General features: G+C 24.6%; 1 protein-coding gene across 3 annotated transcripts in view; it reads right to left on the minus strand.

Moving 5' to 3' along the window:
* Positions 1–9886: 9886 nt before the first annotated feature.
* The window catches only part of LOC126894953 (5-hydroxytryptamine receptor 1-like), a 136799-nt gene continuing 126477 nt past the window's right edge, over positions 9887–20208 (minus strand). For all 3 annotated transcript variants that reach the window (XM_050666329.1, XM_050666330.1, XM_050666331.1), the window contains 2 exons: positions 13467–13829; positions 9887–11402 (listed from right to left, as the gene is read on the minus strand). In XM_050666329.1, coding sequence (XP_050522286.1) covers positions 11127–11402; positions 13467–13829 — 639 coding nt within the window. In that variant the 3' untranslated portion in view covers positions 9887–11126. The remainder of the gene's footprint in view (positions 11403–13466; positions 13830–20208) is intronic.

Below are 20208 nucleotides of genomic sequence, written 5' to 3' on the forward strand. Positions count from 1 at the left end.
AATAATATTTGATGACGACATTTCCGTGGAAAATCAAAACTGTTTTCACCTCACGAGTAAGACGTTTAACCTTTAACAGAGTCTTGACCTTTTTTTATTAATCGAACAAATCAATTGCACTTTTTGAATTAATTATAACTCTGTTATTAGTTTTAATTATAAATGACATTAAATTCCGGGCATTTTTTTTTCGTTCTATTATTATATTGCGTATTATTCTATAATTAAAAATGACATTTATTCTTGGAATTTTTTACGACAGACACTTGTTTTTGGTCCAATGACCGTAAATATAAAATATTTAGATTTAGCCGCTACACAACCACTAATCAAAAAACCGTATTTAAGGCTCACATTTTGGTTTTGTCAAAGTTAATTCTTCTACCTTAAGCATACAGTAGCAGTTATTTAGAAATCAATCAGTCGTTAATTCGAAATAAGCTAAGTTACGCATCGCTACCTAATATACTAAAATTATCCTTTCAAAAATAATTTGAAATATATCAAATATTCAAGAATAACAAGACACAAATTACTATAATAAAATTATTTTATAATTATTAAGTTAAATTTTTAATCTTATATAAATTATTTCAGCTTTCTTTATGAGTAAAATCATGTTTTGACAAAATATGTCTATAATATTGATGTATATTAATTTAATGACTATTTAAATCAGTCTTCGCATAAATACCACAAGAGAAATAATAGATTATCATAATAGAGTTCATCAAACTACCCTCGAATTATAATTTCTTTATTTAAAATCTATTGAATAGCGGACTGATTTTGCTAAAACTGATACACACAAACTTAAATATAACACCTCTAATTTTATTTGGTTTGAACAGTTGACATATCGCTAAATAATAATAAATAAAACAATACTAACTTAAAGTATGAATTAATTTTCCATTACTAATGTACTTTGCATTAAAATTTGGAAATTTGAATGAAGTAAATGAATAAATGAAAATAAATATAGTTATAATAATATTTTTAGTGTTAATATTAAAACTTGGTAAAGAATACAAAAATGAATGATTTCGTATGCAAATGTGACTCATTTTTAGTGGTAATAATATTTTATAAAAATTTAAACAATTTATATTTTTAATAAAAAAAATTAATATTTATATTTCTTATAATTCTTTCATTATGTTCATCTAAAAATTCTTATTTTTGTCTTAGAATGAAAATAGTTTAACAAGAATTTTTAAATTTCTCAGGAGATCGTCTATAAGTTTGAAGTTTTTTTTTTTGTGATCAGTAATTCAAATTTGTTGATATTTTCTCTGTATTTCAAAACTTTAGAAGACATAGAGTAACGTAAAATTTAAGAAGCCATTGTTGGGTAAAGGGTGGTTATCTTTAACAACCTCTCCTTCCACCTCCCTTAGTGCTCTAGTGTGACCGGTTCGGCCGTGTCCACACGTTGTTCTTTATTGTTCCTTATACATCCGTCAGTACACATCCATCTTGCATATTTATTTAAATCTCTTATTTTGCTTCTTAACCGCCAATCGTTTGAGTAATAAAACGCATACAGATTTTCAATACTACCAATACTTCAGTTCAATCTTAGATGTTGAATATCTAAGAGTAATAATCTAAAAGATTTATTAGGTAACCCTAAAAATAAAACAAAATTAGGAAAATTATGATATTGTATTCCATAAAATTGTAATGGAACAGTTTAGATAAGATATTGTAAAGTAAGATAAGTATTGTAAATATATAATGTGCGACAACATTGGAAGGGTGATAAGAAGTAATATTGGTAATTGGTTATGTTTTTCAATGAACACATTTTTCTTCTTCTCTCCAATATAAAATTAAAAAGTAACAATATGAATTTCATGATTAATTAAATGGAAATATTAATGACCTATGTTTGAGAGAACAGTGAACAAATTCGCACAAATATCAATTTATATTCGAACTATTGAATCAATGAACACGGCTTCACCGAAACGACGGAATCAAGATCAGTAATTAAACTACTACTAATCATACGCAGCGCATTCACATACTATATAGTACATAAAAATTAATATGATTTTTTTTTATATGAATACCTGTATACACTTTATTATTGTCTAAAATTTATTATAATTTGCTTCTCATGTTAACAAATTGTAATCAAACCAACCTTTGTTATATGTAAAATATAACAAATACCATTTCAATATATAATATGAAAGTTGTAATGAATGTTACGCAAAACAAATAAAAATAACAAAGGGCTCAAGTTGAAAGAAAACATAAGAAACATTAAAAATCTAGCTAAACATATAATAACTCATAATCACTCTATAAAAAATCGTAAAACTAATTGAAAACGTAAATAATTACAAAGATCTCAATATAAGATAGGCAATAGAAATGTTAAAAATAAGAATAATTTAATTAATTGGAATTTTGGCCCACTGAAAAATTCATTATTAAACTTGTGTGAACTGGCAAAATGAGATAAATGACTACGTGATAACACTAATTAGTGATAACATCACTAGGTGATAAAGTCGTTAAGGGTATATAAGAGAATATTTTTCGGTCTCGATGTCAGTACGTGTTAAGTATTTCTAATGGCAACATTGTTCCCTAAATACGTATACGCAATATTTTTTTAGTAATTTCTGTGGCTTTTTGTATTTTTTGTTTTAAATTATTATTTTAAATAATTCTTTTATTAGTTATAAATAATAAAATATATGTTAGAAACATAGACAAAGAAAGCAATAATTATCAAAAATAATAATAATAATTGTAACAAAAGTTATAAACGTTGTTAGTTAAGTTTGAGACACTTTGTATATTTATTATAATATTTTAAATATAAACAGTACTAATGTTTTTGTAATATAATATGGTTTAAGTTTATAGGCAAGAAAAAAGAAATATTTTAGTTGCCTTATCTGCTCAAATAACAGTTGTGTAGTTTAAACAGCAACGCCTTAAATCATTTTCATCCGACATAGTACAACAGTTTAATCTGGAATTTGACCATTAATTTTATTAGTTTTAAAATTAAAAAGGAACATACCACGTAATGTGGGATTTAATTGTAACAAACTTTGGATTCTATTGTTATTTAGGGTTTTTTTTTTTAACAACTTACTATTAGTTAAAGATTTTCGATATCATATAATTTAATACAAAGTTCTAATTTATATATTTATTAGTAGTCAAAGCAATTAGCTTTAAATAGATAAAATTATTATCTATTTTTACTATAATGTAAAATATGCGTTGTTCTTAACTTTTGTTGACATGAAACATTTAATGTTATTGAATTCTACTTTATAATATCTAATTATTCTTTGTTGGTACCTATTGACTTTCAATTAAAAAAAACGATTAGCACTATTTGTTAAAAAACAGTATAACTGAATAATAAATATTGGCCAAATCTAAAATATCACTTTATAAATTTACTAAATTAAAGGATACATTACTAATTAAACATATAATGAAAAAATACGCAAACATTTATTTTAATTTAAGCCAATATTCTTATTAAAAAAGTGTATCATTAGTTTTTGAAAGAATATAACTATAAATGATTTAAGATTAGAAATCATGAAAATACAAAATAAAAATAAAAATAAAAGCGACAGCTTTAAAAATAACACATGATTTATATATTTTTTTAATTGAATGTTGCATAAATTTGTTGTATTAACAAACGCTATTTATTACTTAGTATTAAAGAAAGGAAATTTCAATAGTTGTTTGTGATTAACTAATGCTTGACGTTCCGTTAAATATGAGTTTGAATATTACGACGTTTTCTTTGGAAATAGTCCAAAAATGTATTAAATTTTATTTTGTACTCCATTATATTTGTCACATTGTTTTAATATCTTATAAAAATCACAAGGAAAGATGTATCGTAGGTCGTCCTAGGCACTTAAGAACGTTAATTTTGCTGTTTTTCAAAGTCAAAAGAATATTCTTACTCTTAATTATAGCCCTAAACTTTTAAATAATTGATAACGTCACAGCAAATATCATTTATATTAGAATTCTTTTAGAATACAATTTAGGTAAATTTTAATAATGTTACTTGATTTTTTAAATTAATATTTTCAGCTTTTTACAAATTTTCACTAGAATAATTTTTATTATTTATGTGATGTTGTAAACTGATTTTACTATGATGTTTTTTTTTGTGTATGTTCATAAATATACTCGACTCTCACTGATCCAATTTTGATTATTTATACGCCATAAGAACCTGAATTTAATCTAATTGAAAATATCAACTTTAAAAAAATTTCAGATTTAGACATTATAAAAATTATCTCAATATTACACAACCTCAATAAAATCATTTTCAGAATTTTTTCTTGAATTTTAAGATTGTTATATTTTTGAAGTGAAACTTCTTTATAGAGGGTTCGAAAAAAACATATTATTGAGTGTCACGGTCAGCAACTGTCGGCCACATTCGGCAGTATAGTATATTTTATATTATAATTTAGTACTGTATTTTCGAAAATTAAAGTAATTTTATTAAAAATGTATTAAATAATTTAATTTCAAATAATTTTGATCGTGCATAAAAAAATTCGGGCAAGTGAGCTGTTAAAATATAATATGATACAAATCTAATATTTTATCAGTTGAATGACTCTGAAAGAAATTTCACTTCATACGCGCGTACTCGTAACACGCACTGGTTTTTTTAAATACACGCATACGAATTCAATATATAATGACAATACTAAAACCACCAAGCCCTTTATTATGCTTTTCATATAAATCTAATTAAATCTAAGCATATGAAACATTTTAAAAAGGTAATAAATAAAATAAAAGTTTTCTTTTTCTTTTAAATTTTTTAAATGTTTCATAATGTCTGAAAAATTTTTACCTATGTCAAATTACAACTTTTGAAATATACTGCAATATTAAAACGTTTAAAGAAAATATGCGCTGATTAAAATAATAACTAAACATGAGACATTAAAAAACTCTATTATCCCTAAAGCTTGAAAATAGGCTTAAAATCAAGAATATCTATTTGAACTTTTGCTCAACACTTTTGGCATATTAACTTAAAAGCTAGCAAAGAGTAGTGTACTACATTAGCCTGTTCAGAAGTTAAAATTGAAAAGGTCATTGGATGCCTTTTACTGTATGAATAGTGTAATAGAAACATTATATCAGTCAGCAATGAATTTTGACTCGTGGTTACCATAATGAATTCATTGAATTGTCATTAGAATAATGTATTATTAATATTTAATTACAGAAGTAGCATTTCTGTAAAATTTCAGATTCTACTGATCTCTTCAATTATGATATAGAGGTGACATTTAATTTGCCTCAACAAAAGTGGAATGGCTTTAAACCGACTCAGAACTGGTATTGGGAGATGTGGCTAGATAATGCATAGATAGAAAATGAAAGAAAATCCAGAGTGTGATATGGTAATGTAATGGGATTTACACAATGAAAATTTTTCTATCTTGAAGAACACATAAAAATGTTTTTTGATTATCCGTTTTAAGGGGATTTTTTTATAAAAACAACAAAATTGTGTTCACATTATAATAATGCTGCATATCAAAAATTCAAGGAGAAAAATGTGTAATACCATAAAATGATAAAATCACAGTTTAACTAGGATATAACAAAACACATCATAACGAAATATTTCTTAAATAAGTTCCAAGGAAACTTGAAGAATATCATGAAATGATATCCTAGAAAGCCCTAGAATAGATAGTTGTTTTTTACATAATTTTGTAGCTTTGTTATGAAATATTTAATATGTATTGTGATTTAGTTATTTATTTATTAAATTATTTCTTATATTACTAATTTTATTTTTATATGTAGATGTTTGTATGATATAAGTGTTTTTTGTGCCATATTATAAACAAATTACATTACAATTGTAGTTTACATTTAACTACAATTTTTAGATAAAAATGTATTTTTTTAAAAAAAAGGCAGGTACCCCCATGTTTTATTGTTTAAAACAACCTATAGGTACTAATTGGTAAAATTTAATCAAAGTAAATAATAGTTCTATCGCCTCTCTTTTTCCCTTAAATTGTATCAATTTACGTTTTTTAAATGGTAACATACATTTTGAACTTTCTTAAAAATAAAATATGTATTAACTAAAAAAACGACTGATTGATAACAACTTGTGAACTATTATTTTGAAAATGCATAAGATTTTTTACTTCATGACGTGAGGAGAAGAACGGTTCAGAAATTCTTAAAAATAAAAATTGATAGACCTGCACTTCACCACTATCCTTTATTTTTAAATGCTACTAACTTCCGGAATAGTGGTTTAATCAGTCTTTCTAAGTTTTTTGATCAGTTTTTGTAAGATTATTTTCTTGTTTGTTAATTAGTTGATCATATGCTTCAATTTAAAAAACATAATATAGATACAATTTTAAGATAGAAAATGAAATGGAACTATGTATTTCGTATAAATTAAAGCGATATGGTCTTTTTAACTTTGGAAAAAAATAAATCATATTTTAACTAGTACTACTAATAATATTGCGTAAGAAATAATAAACAAAACACTCAGTATTCAATGTTTCAGATTAAACTGAAAATGGTTATAACTTTTGAACTAATTGTCACTTTGTTGAAATTTTTATTTTAATAACTATTGCCTTTTTAGACTACATTCAAATTATATTTTTAGTTTCTATGCTCTGTTGAGAAGGTTTTTTGTTTTACTATGTGTGTTTTTTATATTTGTTCATAAAAGTTCTCAGTTCTCACTGGACCTATTTTGTTGGTTTAGGTATTATAAGAATTTGATATTAATTTATTTGAACAAATTAGCTCAAAAATTTGAAAAACTCTCTCAATTTTATAGTTTAAAAAAAATATCTCAAAATTACAAAATTGTAGTAAAATGGCATTTTCAAAGGTTTTTTTCATTTTTAAACTGTTATAATTTAAAAAAACATACTGATCATAAGTACAGGAAATGTTTAATGGATAATGACCACAAAAATTAAATATTTTAAAATTAAATAACCCTCAAAAATTGAAAAATATGATAAACTTAAAATTCGAAAACTCTCTATGTGTTATGTTTTATATAATAATTATTGAAATAATAATTTATAAAAAAATTTAATTAATACTTATAGATAGGAATTTTCAAAACAATTTTATTTTGAACGAAAAAAAAACAATTTATATTATAAAGCTTATTAAAACTGGCTGTATACTAAATTATTCCTAAATATTTAAAGAAAAATATTCGAACACCTGTATTTTTTAATGTGATAAAATAGGAATTATTCTAATTTAAAAACTCACTACTCCAATACTCCAAAACTATTTTTGCTTTCATCTACGGTTTCATTCTATCAATATTGTTCCTTTTTTAGTAAATTACTGTTCAGTTCAGTGTAATGTATATTAAGTATAGTACTTTAATACTAATTTCAACAAAAAATATCTATTATATTACTTAAATAATTTTAATATATAGAATCATGTTAATTTCTAATGAAATAATTATATGTAAATTAATCTTAAGCATTTATAAAAATTAATTTTAGTACGTATTAAATTATAAACGAAATTTAGTAAAAAAAAAAGAGTAAATCACGATTAATTATAACTTTTACTTATTATGATTTATAACGTTGTACGATAAAATAAACATTATTTTATTTTAATATAATACTATATACTTCAATTTCCACTGTAAAAAACACGGAATATGTCCATTAAGATTGCGTGATTTCCTGTTTAATTATTTATTTTCATGCTATGTTTTATTTTAAGGCAGTTACAGTAAAAACTTCTTATCATCTTTGAATTATTAAGTGTCAATGAATGCCAAAAAAAAAAATTCATCAACCCTATGAATACAATTATTAAAATCATGTTTATAGTTGTTCACTATGTTTAAAAAAAATCCTATCAATTTTTTTTTATTTTATTTTTTGTTGATTGAAAATAAAATTTTAGGTAAAAAGAAATTTTTAAATCTGGAGGTTGGTTTACAACTCGAATTCTCCATTTTTACCGATTATTTGCCTTTTTTTAAGTTCCAGCGTCTTGCTCTAATCGCATTTATGAGTGTGCGTTTTTCTCCCACGTCTCTAAGTACTTCTTCATTTGTTTTCTGCTCTATCCAACTTATCAACCTTTCCATACACCTCCAACACTATATAAGTCTTATATAGTCTTATATAAGTTTTTATAGGTCTCTTTGTGATATTGAGATGTAACTTTTTTGAAGTGAGCAACTTATGTTTTTTACTAAAGGCAGATTTGCTAATGCTATGCATTGTTTTTACTCGCGGACACTCTTATCATCAGATGTGATTTTGCTTCCTAGGTATACCATTTCCTCTACTTTCTTCAGTTTTTGACTATATATGTATACATCAGCTTTTTACTGTCGGGTCTCTGGTACAGGCTAAGATCTTCGTTTTTACACTATTTATTTTTATTTTTGATGTTCTGAGCATTTCATCCATTTCTTCAACTGCACGCTGTATGTCACCTTCACTCTCTGCTATTAAATCGTATCATTGAAATAATTTCTCCACCAATTTCGTTTCAATATTTAGTCTTGTTAGATTTGCTTTCACTATATTTATAACTTTTTCGATGTAGAAGTTAATAAGTGATGGTGATAACGTACACCCTTGTCGGAATCCTTTTTTTATTTGAGCGTTTGTTGTGATTTCTAAAAAAAAATTACTATTTTCTTTTTAATTATATAATAAAAAAATACAGCTCAAGTTGTATTGATAAAGTAAAGAAAAGGGGCGATAGCAAAAATTGACTGATGATAATGATTGTTTGCGATATTCGTTACACAATTATGTTCGCTAAGTGTTTTTGATCATTAACGAATATATTCGGTTGTATAATATTTATTTTCCATTAATACTTTAAAAATTATTTTTTTTAAATCAAAAATATGTCATTAATTAATTTTCTATTAATTTTTTTTTTCATGATATAAAATTATGACAATGAAAAAAACTTTATGGTTCATTAATTAATTTACTTAAAATAAAGCACTAAAAGTAATTTACTTTTCAAATAAAAAATTTATACTCGGTATATACATAATGAACGGTCTATCACGTTATCGTATAATTACGTATAATATAATATATAATAATACCACGTATAATTTGATAGCCAAACACTTACAGATGTAATTTAAACAACACATAAGTCTAAAATATATATGCATTCTACGTTGTGTAGAAGCAAAAAGTAGGTTATTGTAGGATTAAAATGAGGCGATAAATTAAATAATTAAATCTGTGCTATTTGTTGGATGGCTAAGTCAGTAGGATGTAAGTTAATGGACTGAAAAGCTTGAATAGATTAGTGTAGATGACGTTTCCCATCCCTTAATTTATTTCAAGAAACATCATTTTGGTTTATTTGTATAAGTCTTACAACTTGTTCCATCTTTAAATAAATATATAGAATGATTTTTCTTCGAAAAAATAGAGTGGCATTATAAAAATATTGTAATAAATTAATGAACTCGATAACAATTTTAAGTACTATATTTAGTAATAAATAATTATTTATTAAAAAAAAATATTGAAAAATCTAACTTAACTTTTTTTTTTCACGGTTATTAACTAGAAGATTGGTTTGACACCAGCCATCTTCAGTTTATCTAATCTATACAAAGGAAAGTGTAAACTCCTGCCAGCACTCGCTTTATTTTCAATAAAGTAAGTTTTTATTATTTGTTATAATTTATAGTACTCATTTGAATAATTATCTATAACCGTATCGTATAAAGTATTATTCTTATATCTATTATAATGGATATAAGAGTTCGTTGAAAAATATACTTACTAACCTGTGTGACTAGAAATATCAAAAAAAATATATATAGATTCAATTATTTATTTATTTCATTATGTACATATTATAACTAAATTTAATATGCAGTAATTCAGAAAAACAATAGAATATATAACGTTCATTAAATAATTATTTTACAAGTAAATTATATCAGTAACAAAAATATACTAACTGTAGTCAAAAATTGTTATTTAATGTTTTTGTAGATTAGTCACCCCAATTAATATACAGATAATTATACATTTAACTGTTTCATTAAAAGATAATCTACCTCTTTTAAACAATGAAATCTGTGGTTCATACTCAAAAGCTGATAAATCATAAAATAAATTTATGGAACTTTTTATAATTTGCATAGAAGAGAATGTGTTTCTTTCACACGTCAAAAAATTATTAAAAAAAATTTACCAAAAGAATTCGTTTTTACACTTCAAAAATTAAATTTTCTATAATACGCCATTGAATGAAAAATTTTTTTTTATTTTTCTCAAAAATTTCTAAAAGTCACATCAGCTTTTAGAAAATAACCACAGAAATATATTTTTCAATTCTATCTGATAAAGTTGAATTAGTAATATGAATATTGCAAAATTACAAAGTGGTCATTTGGTTTACATTATAATCAGGTGCGATATAAGTAAATTTCTTGATTTTAATTTAAATATTCTAAAAATGGTGTTAAAAATTCTAATACTGTATTAATTAAGTTTGTTAGGTTTACATTACTACGTAATTCTTATTCGAGATAAAATGCCAAAGTAAAATTTTAAAATTAAAGTTATTCAATAATACTTGTTATCATAATAAAAAAATATATATTAATTAACATTACAGTTACATAGTTGTTAAAATAATAATCAAGTACTTTTTGAAATACATCATAACTTAATACAACAAAAGAGATCTAGGGTACCCATGGACGAATAAAGTAAAGTATAAAATGTATGTCAGTTACCCATAATATTTAATATCTGTAATTTACAATAAAGAAGAATCGTTATGTACAATATTTTCCATTAACATTATAGAACATGTTAACGATCATTATAGACACTTAAATTTTATGGAAATTATACAGTGTATACTTAAGATAATTTGTAATGTGACTGGTGGTTCTTAACGTATTATTTAAAGCGCTTTATTTTTTGTAGCTCTATTTTGTCCTGTAGTTACTTAGTAAACTACTTATATACAAATTTAATGATATATTACAAAAATAATTGTAAACTCAATTATTCTCTGAATATTTCTATAACTTTACCAACTTATTACTAAAGAAATGATTCAGACGCCATAGTCTGTTGACTAATATCTGTTGAAACTGCCAAAGTTTCATCTAGTTGCTGTTTTGATGGAGACGTGTAATGTGGGGCGAATGTGGGTTCTCCTGGAATTACACAATAGTGCGTTGAGTGTTGTGGTTCAGGATCGCCGTACTGAGAATGATAGAACTCCTCACGCATCATGTGATTTAGTGAACCACATTTGAAATAAAGTATCTGTTGAAACGGTCTTCGAAAATCGCGATTCAGTGTAGCGTAAATTACCTGAAATAAGACAAAAGATAAAAAAAAAATGTTATGTACCATAAAAATTCATTCAATATGTTTAATCGAACATAATTTAAAAAAAAATGTATTTTGAATAAGTCAATATTAAAATATGATTCGATTAGATTTTGAAGACTCGAAAGTTTGTATATACATAAATTATACCTATTCATTTTTATAGTTATCAAATTTTAGAAACATGTACATGATTCTATGAAACCTAAAATATTCTCTAAGTATTCATTGCAAAGATTACTAAACTTTTACTTGTATCATGTACACGCTATGCATGTACAATCAAATTATCAATAAACTATACTTTGTTTGGCTTGAAATATAACTATTTTGTTTAAATTCCAATAGGATTAACGTTTTACACTTCTATACCCTTTATTAAAAAGAGTTTCTTGAAAAATGTTTATTTGAAAAACTACATAATTTTTATTATATTTCCATTTTAATATATAAATTTAAAACTTATATTTAATAGTTATCCAGTAATAATAATCATTATTACTATGATATTACACATTCTACATTTTACCATAAAATGATTTATTTATATTTAAAAATAGATTGTTTTCATTAGATTATTTTTGTGATAATAACCCGTTAACTATAGATAATCTTACTCGTAGTCAGGAACAAAATTTAAGTAATTATATTCATGCAATCTTATATTTTAGATCATTTCAACTACCTACTTTATCTCAAGTATATTAAAACATCGACGGTGTTTTGTAGAAAGGGCGTAACCCACCAAAAATCGAAAATCAACTTTTTAGTATCAAAATTTTCAGAAAAAATAGGAGAATAATCTGTAAAAAGGGCGTTTATAAACATAGACTCAATATTTACCTATAGCAATAATAGTATACAGAAACGCCTATTTGATAAAATACAATTTTAATTTTAAAACGTAGAAAGGGCGTATACCACACTTTTAACTATGAACATTTTGTACTAAATGAAAATTCGGCACATTTTACATAATGAACGTGATAATCTTATCAAGTTCATTAAATGTTGAGTTTTATAAAATCCAAAAGTCAGTTCATCATATAATTTACAAAATATGTTGACATAGATTGTGATTAGCTCTGTAACAATTTTCGCGGTAAAATAATAATGATAATGGTATCTACTCGCGCATTGCTGGTTCTTATATTATTATCTTATTCTTATATCAATTTACAATTTCGAGTCTCGATTTACCGAGTACAGACTGACCACGTGGAACTACTAAACACTAGACTTTAATTTATTACTTTAATACATTTTAAACAATATCAACAAGCGAAATAATGAGTAATCAAGAAGTAAGAAAATACTAAGACAATTAATAATTAATACTACGTCTAATACTTCTATACACCAGCTTCTTACACCAGAAGCTAGTTCAAATATTCAAGTGAATGCTTTTGAAAATAGTGAGCTTTTAGACGAACTTCAGAACTACAGTTTTAGTTTAGATATTGAGAGCATCGATCAATTATATTACTCGTTGACAATATAGATAAAAATAATAATAATTTTGTTAAAATTATTAATAATTTAAACAATTCAAAAAATCAAAGAGGCGCTTGGATATTAAAATCGCAAGAGGGGCGTAACCCACATATACCTTTTTAAAGTGAGAATTACAGTGATAACCCGTGTTTTTATCAACGTTATCAATATAAAAACTGTTTTATTAATATATCTGTTTTCCAAAATTATAATTTTAATAAATTTTCTAATTAAATTTTCTGTACTGTTTTTAGTTTCCCGTGAAAATTTTTGAAATTGTGGGTTACGTCTTTTCTACAAAACACCGTCGACATAATAATAAATTTTACAAAAAAAAATTAAAATAGTTAATTTCGGGAATCAAGAACTATTTAATTTAGGATAAATTACTCGCTTAGAATATAAACCTAATTAATGATACATATTTCATTCAGTTTCTAGTAATATTAATGAAATATGTTTATCATTAAAACATTTGTCTTTTTCAAAGACAAAAATGATTGTACATTTTTCGAGACTAACAAAAATTATCAAAAATAAATTTATACTTACAGGGTTCAATAACGAATTTGCATAACCCAACCATAGGAACAAGCTACTCAAAGAACTGGGTATACTAGAAGGATCGCTTAAAAATGGCCTAACCAGAGCTAGTACAAAGAATGGTAGCCAGCACACCGTGAATGTACTCATTATTATACCAAGTGTGGTGGATGCTTTTCGTTCTTTTGCCAATTGAAACCTAAGCTTTTTTCCACCAGTTTCTTGTTTTTTCGATGCATTCACTGATTTCTTATTATTGCCGTTACTGTTAGGGACTACCATAAGAACTGGACATTGATATTCACCTAGGGATCGCCGGACCATTGAACAACATCGACAATCCCTAGTTATACTGCTTCCGATTCCACTATACTGCAAAATAAAATTATTTTATTATAACTGATAAAATATAAATATTTTTATACATACAATTTTTAATAAATTTAATTATTAGTGTATATTGCGACTAATTTAACTACTTTATTTACTAATCGGTTATGTTATTTGAACGTGTATGAAAGTCTTAACATTTTAAATGGCTTGTGCATAATTTATTTCTTATACTTTTATTTTAATAGTAAATTTAACTCTCCAATCTTTCATAAACCTATGCATATATAAGTAAATTTATTTCTTGTTTAAATAAACTAATAACAAGTGAAACAGTTAATGTTTTTTTATATCTATTAGAAAGATCTTTGAAAATACTTCCATTTGATAATTGAAAAAAATAAACATTAGAGCACAGAAAAATGAAAACGAAGTTAAACTGAAAGCAAACACAAGTAAAATACAGCTCTATAATTGTATTTAGACTGGTTTTGTTTAATTTTCCTAAATCTCTTTTTTAGGATTTCATTTTTTTTTTTTTTTTTGTATAATGGTCGATTTATTATAAAATAAAAAATATTTCCCAAGTGATGAACCATAAAAAAGAAAAACTTATATAAAAGTGACTGGAAATTTGATACACTTTAAAAAATTAGTAAATACACATTAAATTATTATGCGTAAGTAGATACCGCTAATATTAGACACAATATTTATTATCGGAATACATTAGTGAAACAAACAAAATAGCAAAGTGTACATATTATTGGAAAATAATACATCAAGTAGATATTATTTAAAAATATACAACTTGTTAAAGTAAACGGCGAAAAGTGTTAAAACTTTTTGCAATTTGTCAAAAGTTTTATTGAAAAGAAATAATTAAAAATATTTTTATATAATTATAGTTTTTCAAGAAGTCCGTCTAAAGTTTAGTCCTTTGTAATTTTTATTTTAAAAATAATCAAATAAAAACAATCATGAATATTGTCGAACTAATATATATTTAAATATATTGCTTTTTATTTCATCTATGTCACGTCCCCACTGTGCTGGGTTTTTTTTATATTTAAAAAAGGAAATTTTTTTTTTTTACAAAAATTTAATATAATCCACTTATAAGTGAGTAAAAGTAATTATAATTACATTACAAAATAAAAATAATTTTGAGAATATTTTAATTTGGCTTTTTTAGTGGCATATATTTCTCTATTTATAAATTATTAAGTACTTTTTTGTTCATCCTCTACAATTTATAAGTGTGTCAACTTATTATTTTTCTTTTTAATAGAAAATGATATTAATTAAAAAAAAGACTAGTCGATAAGAAAATTTGGTCAGTATATTGGAAAATATTAACATGATCATATTAACGCGAGATTAAGCGTTCGGAAAAAATGATTTATGATATAAAATAGTTTTACTCGCACTTTACCTCCAGTCTATATTTGAAATCAGTTATAAATTCTACAATACTAGTTCAAAAGTTCGACCAGTCATTTTCTTAATTATACCATTTTCTATTTTACTAGCTAATTAAATATGAATATTGTCATTTAAAAAATTTAATTGACATCCTTGATAGATATAAAAGATAAATGGAAAAAGTTTTTTAAAATTTATAAATACATAGTAAAATACATGTAAGTAAAGACATCTGTAAATAAATTTTATGTATTGATAATTGAGTGAATAATGCTAAACAGATCACTCTTTATATCCGTATCTATTTTCCAAGAGGTGATATGTAAATGTAAGCAACTTTTCAAAAGAGTAAAAATTAATTTTTTATTTGAAAGGCATCATCGAGATTTTCAAGAAAAAAAATCTTGTCGACAAAATTGATTGGTCATTTTTGCCACATGATAGAAAACATCTTTTTTGTACAAAATATGAAAATCATATTTTTATGACTTATTATTTTTTAGATATAAGCCATAGATTACTGTTTAACAAATATTATTTGTTAAAATTGATAAAAAAAAAAAAAACAGAGAAAATACAAATATTTTAGCTTATCAAGGAAAAAAATGAAGTTTTCGCGCTACAAGTTTAAATTTAATTTCGATGTAAATATATTGTTTTCAATTTTTATATCATAAATTTCTCGGGTTGTGGCATATTTTGATAGTTTTCCATAAAATTATGCAAATAACCCATTTGTAATTCGTATCAATATTGAAATAAAATTGATAGTCTTTCAATATTCAAATGTGATTATCTAAATGTTATGAACCTTTTTGATGAGAACACTCAAAATATTAAGTTTTCTGCTAAATAGTGTTTTAAGTAAGAATTTAAAATTTTATATAAAAAAATGAATATTCTATTCGAAAAAGATATATGAATGTCTAAGTAATTAGAAAACTCCCGGGTAGTTAAATAACAAATTATCGTGTAAATATCTAAAATAATTGACTTGCAAATATGCATTTGAAATATTGAAAAATTAAACTTGCGAATCTATAGTATTTTGTTCATTCATTGATTTTTAAAAGATGTGATTTTGAAATTAAAATTAAATAATATTAGAGTAGCAATGATAATATTATAATACTTAATAATAAAAAATAAATAAATTTAATTAGTGAAATATTCTTAAACTAAAATTTTTGTATAAAATAATTTTGATTTTAAGTGCTACAAAGGAAACATATATTTTTCACAGCTATACATAAGAAAACCACAGTTTTTACATTTTTATCAATAACAATTTTAGTGTGATTTATGATGTTTTTCAATGACTGATATAAATAACTAATCTACTCGTAGTTTAATTCTTATTGGCTGTTTTTATTACCTTAAAAATCTTCAAGAATTTTCCCCAATCCGTTAAAATTCCAAAGTGAAAATTCATAATAATTATTAAATAAAAAATGTATTCTTATGATTAATTTTTTACGATTTATTTATAAATGTATTTTAAAATATTATTTAAAGATTCAAAAAAACATTGTGCTATGTATAACAGCACCAACATAATTTTGAAAATAAACTTTAGAAACGTCATTTACAATACCAATTGCATTAGGTTAAAATTAGTTTAAGAGATTTGTGATGGGGTTGCTTACAAACGGATTTAAGTTCGGATTTTATTAGTTATATAAAAAGGATACAGTGACCTACAACATAGAGCAATGTATTGAGGTTTCCTTATCTCGTGTAAACGCAAAGAGATACCTATTTCATTTAGGGTCGACAACAACACATTACAGATTGTCGCAGCTTAATTATGTGGTTTATAATATAAGCATGGTTTTGGGTAGAATGGTACAGTCACAGGTGGTAATATCCGACAGCAGGTCGCTGTATATTCTACACTGTAGAACGCACATGCATAATACTACGATTTTATAATAGACCTTTGCCAAAAGGCTATTACACTTAAAATTATAATTGACTTCAACCGAACATGCGTTACGTACATAACAACTGTGCTATGAATGTTTTTTCCTATTTGTTGATATAATTAACATTACCTAATTTTATAAACAAACAAAGATATTCACATCTTTGGTATTGTTATTATAGTGGCTAATTAAGTACTAAGAAGTTCGGAAGCCACTTAGGCTGATTACAGCAGATCAGAGCTAGTTGTTCCAACCATCTATTTATTTAAATAAAACATAAGCTGCGCTCGACGTACATTATTTTCTAATACATTACAATAATATGCATAGTTATTTATGCTCGAAGTGTATAACGTATAGTGTACTTCAAATTAAATTAAGATAGCAAATGGTAGTCGGCAATGCGCCAGCATCTGTAATCTACAAGAAATTAGGTTAGGAACATCATCGAGTTACCGTGTTTCAATGCGTTTTATATATGATCCTAAGAGAAATATACAATTAACGGGAATCATCGTAAGTCAACTCAACAATTGAAGCAACCTTATAAAATATCATTGTTGCACAATCAGCTTTTTTATATAGAATGTATTAAATTTAACTAATGGTAAGCTATAATAAAGAGTTCTATAGTATCAAAAGTGTAGTTCTAACAGCATTTTAAACTCATACATCACACCGATTAATTAAGTCATGATGTTTCTACAGATGAAATAAAAAAAATATATGAGAAAAACTTTCTTTTTTTTTGAATGATATGTTTACTTTTAAAAAAAAGTATTAATTGGACTGAATTATTTCACAAGTTTTTTGCTGCAATAATATATTATAAATAAACAATCTATTTTGTGTTTACTTTTTTTCCTCTGCTAGTTATAAAAGTTTGTTTTTATTTATTTAGAACGATTGGACGAGCGAATTCTGTAAAGTGAAAGAGTACTTAAAGATCTGTCATTGGTAATCTAGTAGTACTTGTCATCTCTTGTATTGTGACAGTGTAAGTTAGCTTAGTCAGTGATCGAAAAGGGCACATTTTGTGCATTATAGCCACATTTGAAATACTTATAAACGTCTTTACAGAAATACGAGATTCAATGAAAAAATAGATTCACAGTTTTATCAAAATTTATTTTCGTTTTTTTTTAAATCAAAATAAGAATGTTATGTTATTTTTCTCAGTGCTACAGCGACACAGTTGTACATTAAAAATTTAATTTTTTTTTTATTTTTAATCATATATTTGATTTTTTTCGATCTTCTTTTATCCTAAAAGAAATATCGTGACATTCCATAAAGAACAGAATAGTGCTTAAATCGTGTTCTGAAAATTATTAAAAATATTTAGGTTTCTCTCATCATCGATAAAAGTTCATACCTTTTTATGTTATATTGACTTATCATGGTATTACGTATATATATAATACACAAAATAGTAAAAAGACCATTTAAAAAATCTGGGTCAAATTTAAACAATATTTACTAGTCAATACTGATACATGTGTCATAGATGTTTTTGACGAAAATAATACTTTTTTTTTGTATACTTGGATTACTTTACTGTTATTGTATAACCTATCAAAATAGAAGTTGTTCCCAAATCCTAGTTAACCTGTGGATCGGAGAAATGTCTATTTCATATAGAAAACGAACAATTTTCATTTATCAAACTTGTTCGATGAATCTTTATATGCTTTTCGTTTCTTTGCATGCGCACTGAAAACTACTAAAAACATTCTACGTGAATATTGGATTTATTGTATCTAAAGTTAGTCTTCGCGCCAAAATAATACATTTCTATGGTTCTTGTTGAAATATAAATTGTTAGAGTTATCAAAAATCTTTGTGAAGAATTTGTGTCAGTCAATTTATTTTTATTCTCTATTAAGTCTAATACAACACAAAATTAGTTTTATGATCGCGAGTAAACGCCTAACTAATTTTATATTCCTTGCAATAAATTTACAAAATATTTTAATAAAAATTATCTTTTTCATTAGATGCGATGATTATTTTAGACCTTGTAATAAAAATTCTTAAAAGTGCTACAATCAAATTAAGCAGATAAAAAATTGTAATTTAATATACTTAGCGAAATTCTTATTTCGAGAACTTACTGTGTAACAAGATAATTATGAAAGACTTTTAATGGTAGTTTAAAAGCATTTATGGCATTCGAATAAAGAACTTTGATTTTTAATTATAGTATAAAACCATATTTTTGGTAGAATGTATGATTATTTTCAACTAGCAGTTAATTGCTCATCAAACTCACAATAGTGACCATCTATATATATCATGACTCAATTTTAAGTATTTGTTTTCTCTGATACCAACTCTAACACTATAGAAAAACTAATCCCGTTGTATGCAAGTAATCGAATTTTGGCTACAGGACTTGAATATCGTGTAAACACTTTGTCAGTCATAAAAACATATTGTACTGTTATAAGAACTTTGTGTATTCCAAACAGTCTATAATATATTAAATTGCTGTCCGTAGTCACACGAGCATCCATGTAGAGAAAATATAAAGTATTTCATACATGTTATTGTGTTTTCAATTGTGAAAAACGTCAAAAGGCAGTTTACGGCGTAAATATGTAGTATTCATCCACCTTAACTTTCCAGTTTTTTTTCTGCATATTACAAATATTTAAAAAATTCCATTTAAATTTTATATAATAAATTATTTAAAATCTCTATTTACAGTACAACTGAATACCAATAAACTAAACTGCATTCGTGATTTGAGAAATCATCAAACAAAATGGATTTACTTTCCACATAAACAGGGTAAATAATTCCTGTAGGTTATACATAATGATGAAGATAAGAGTAATTCTCATAAAGGCTTTTATCTTTTAATCATATTTCACTTTAATTTATGTTGATTTATGTAAAAAAAACTTAATTATTCATTTTACACACATTGGTGGCTCAAGTTTTTTTTTATTAAATTAATCTAATTAATTAATTAGGTAATTAAACACACAGGGTTATAACGACATTGCACACTTCTAAGTAAAAACATAATTTAAACATAGTTTAAATATTTTTCAGGTAAAATATTT

The sequence above is a fragment of the Daktulosphaira vitifoliae genome, unplaced genomic scaffold, assembly GCF_025091365.1.
Source record: "Daktulosphaira vitifoliae isolate Bord-2020 unplaced genomic scaffold, ASM2509136v1 Scaffold_1, whole genome shotgun sequence".
Lineage (NCBI taxonomy): Eukaryota > Metazoa > Arthropoda > Insecta > Hemiptera > Phylloxeridae > Daktulosphaira > Daktulosphaira vitifoliae.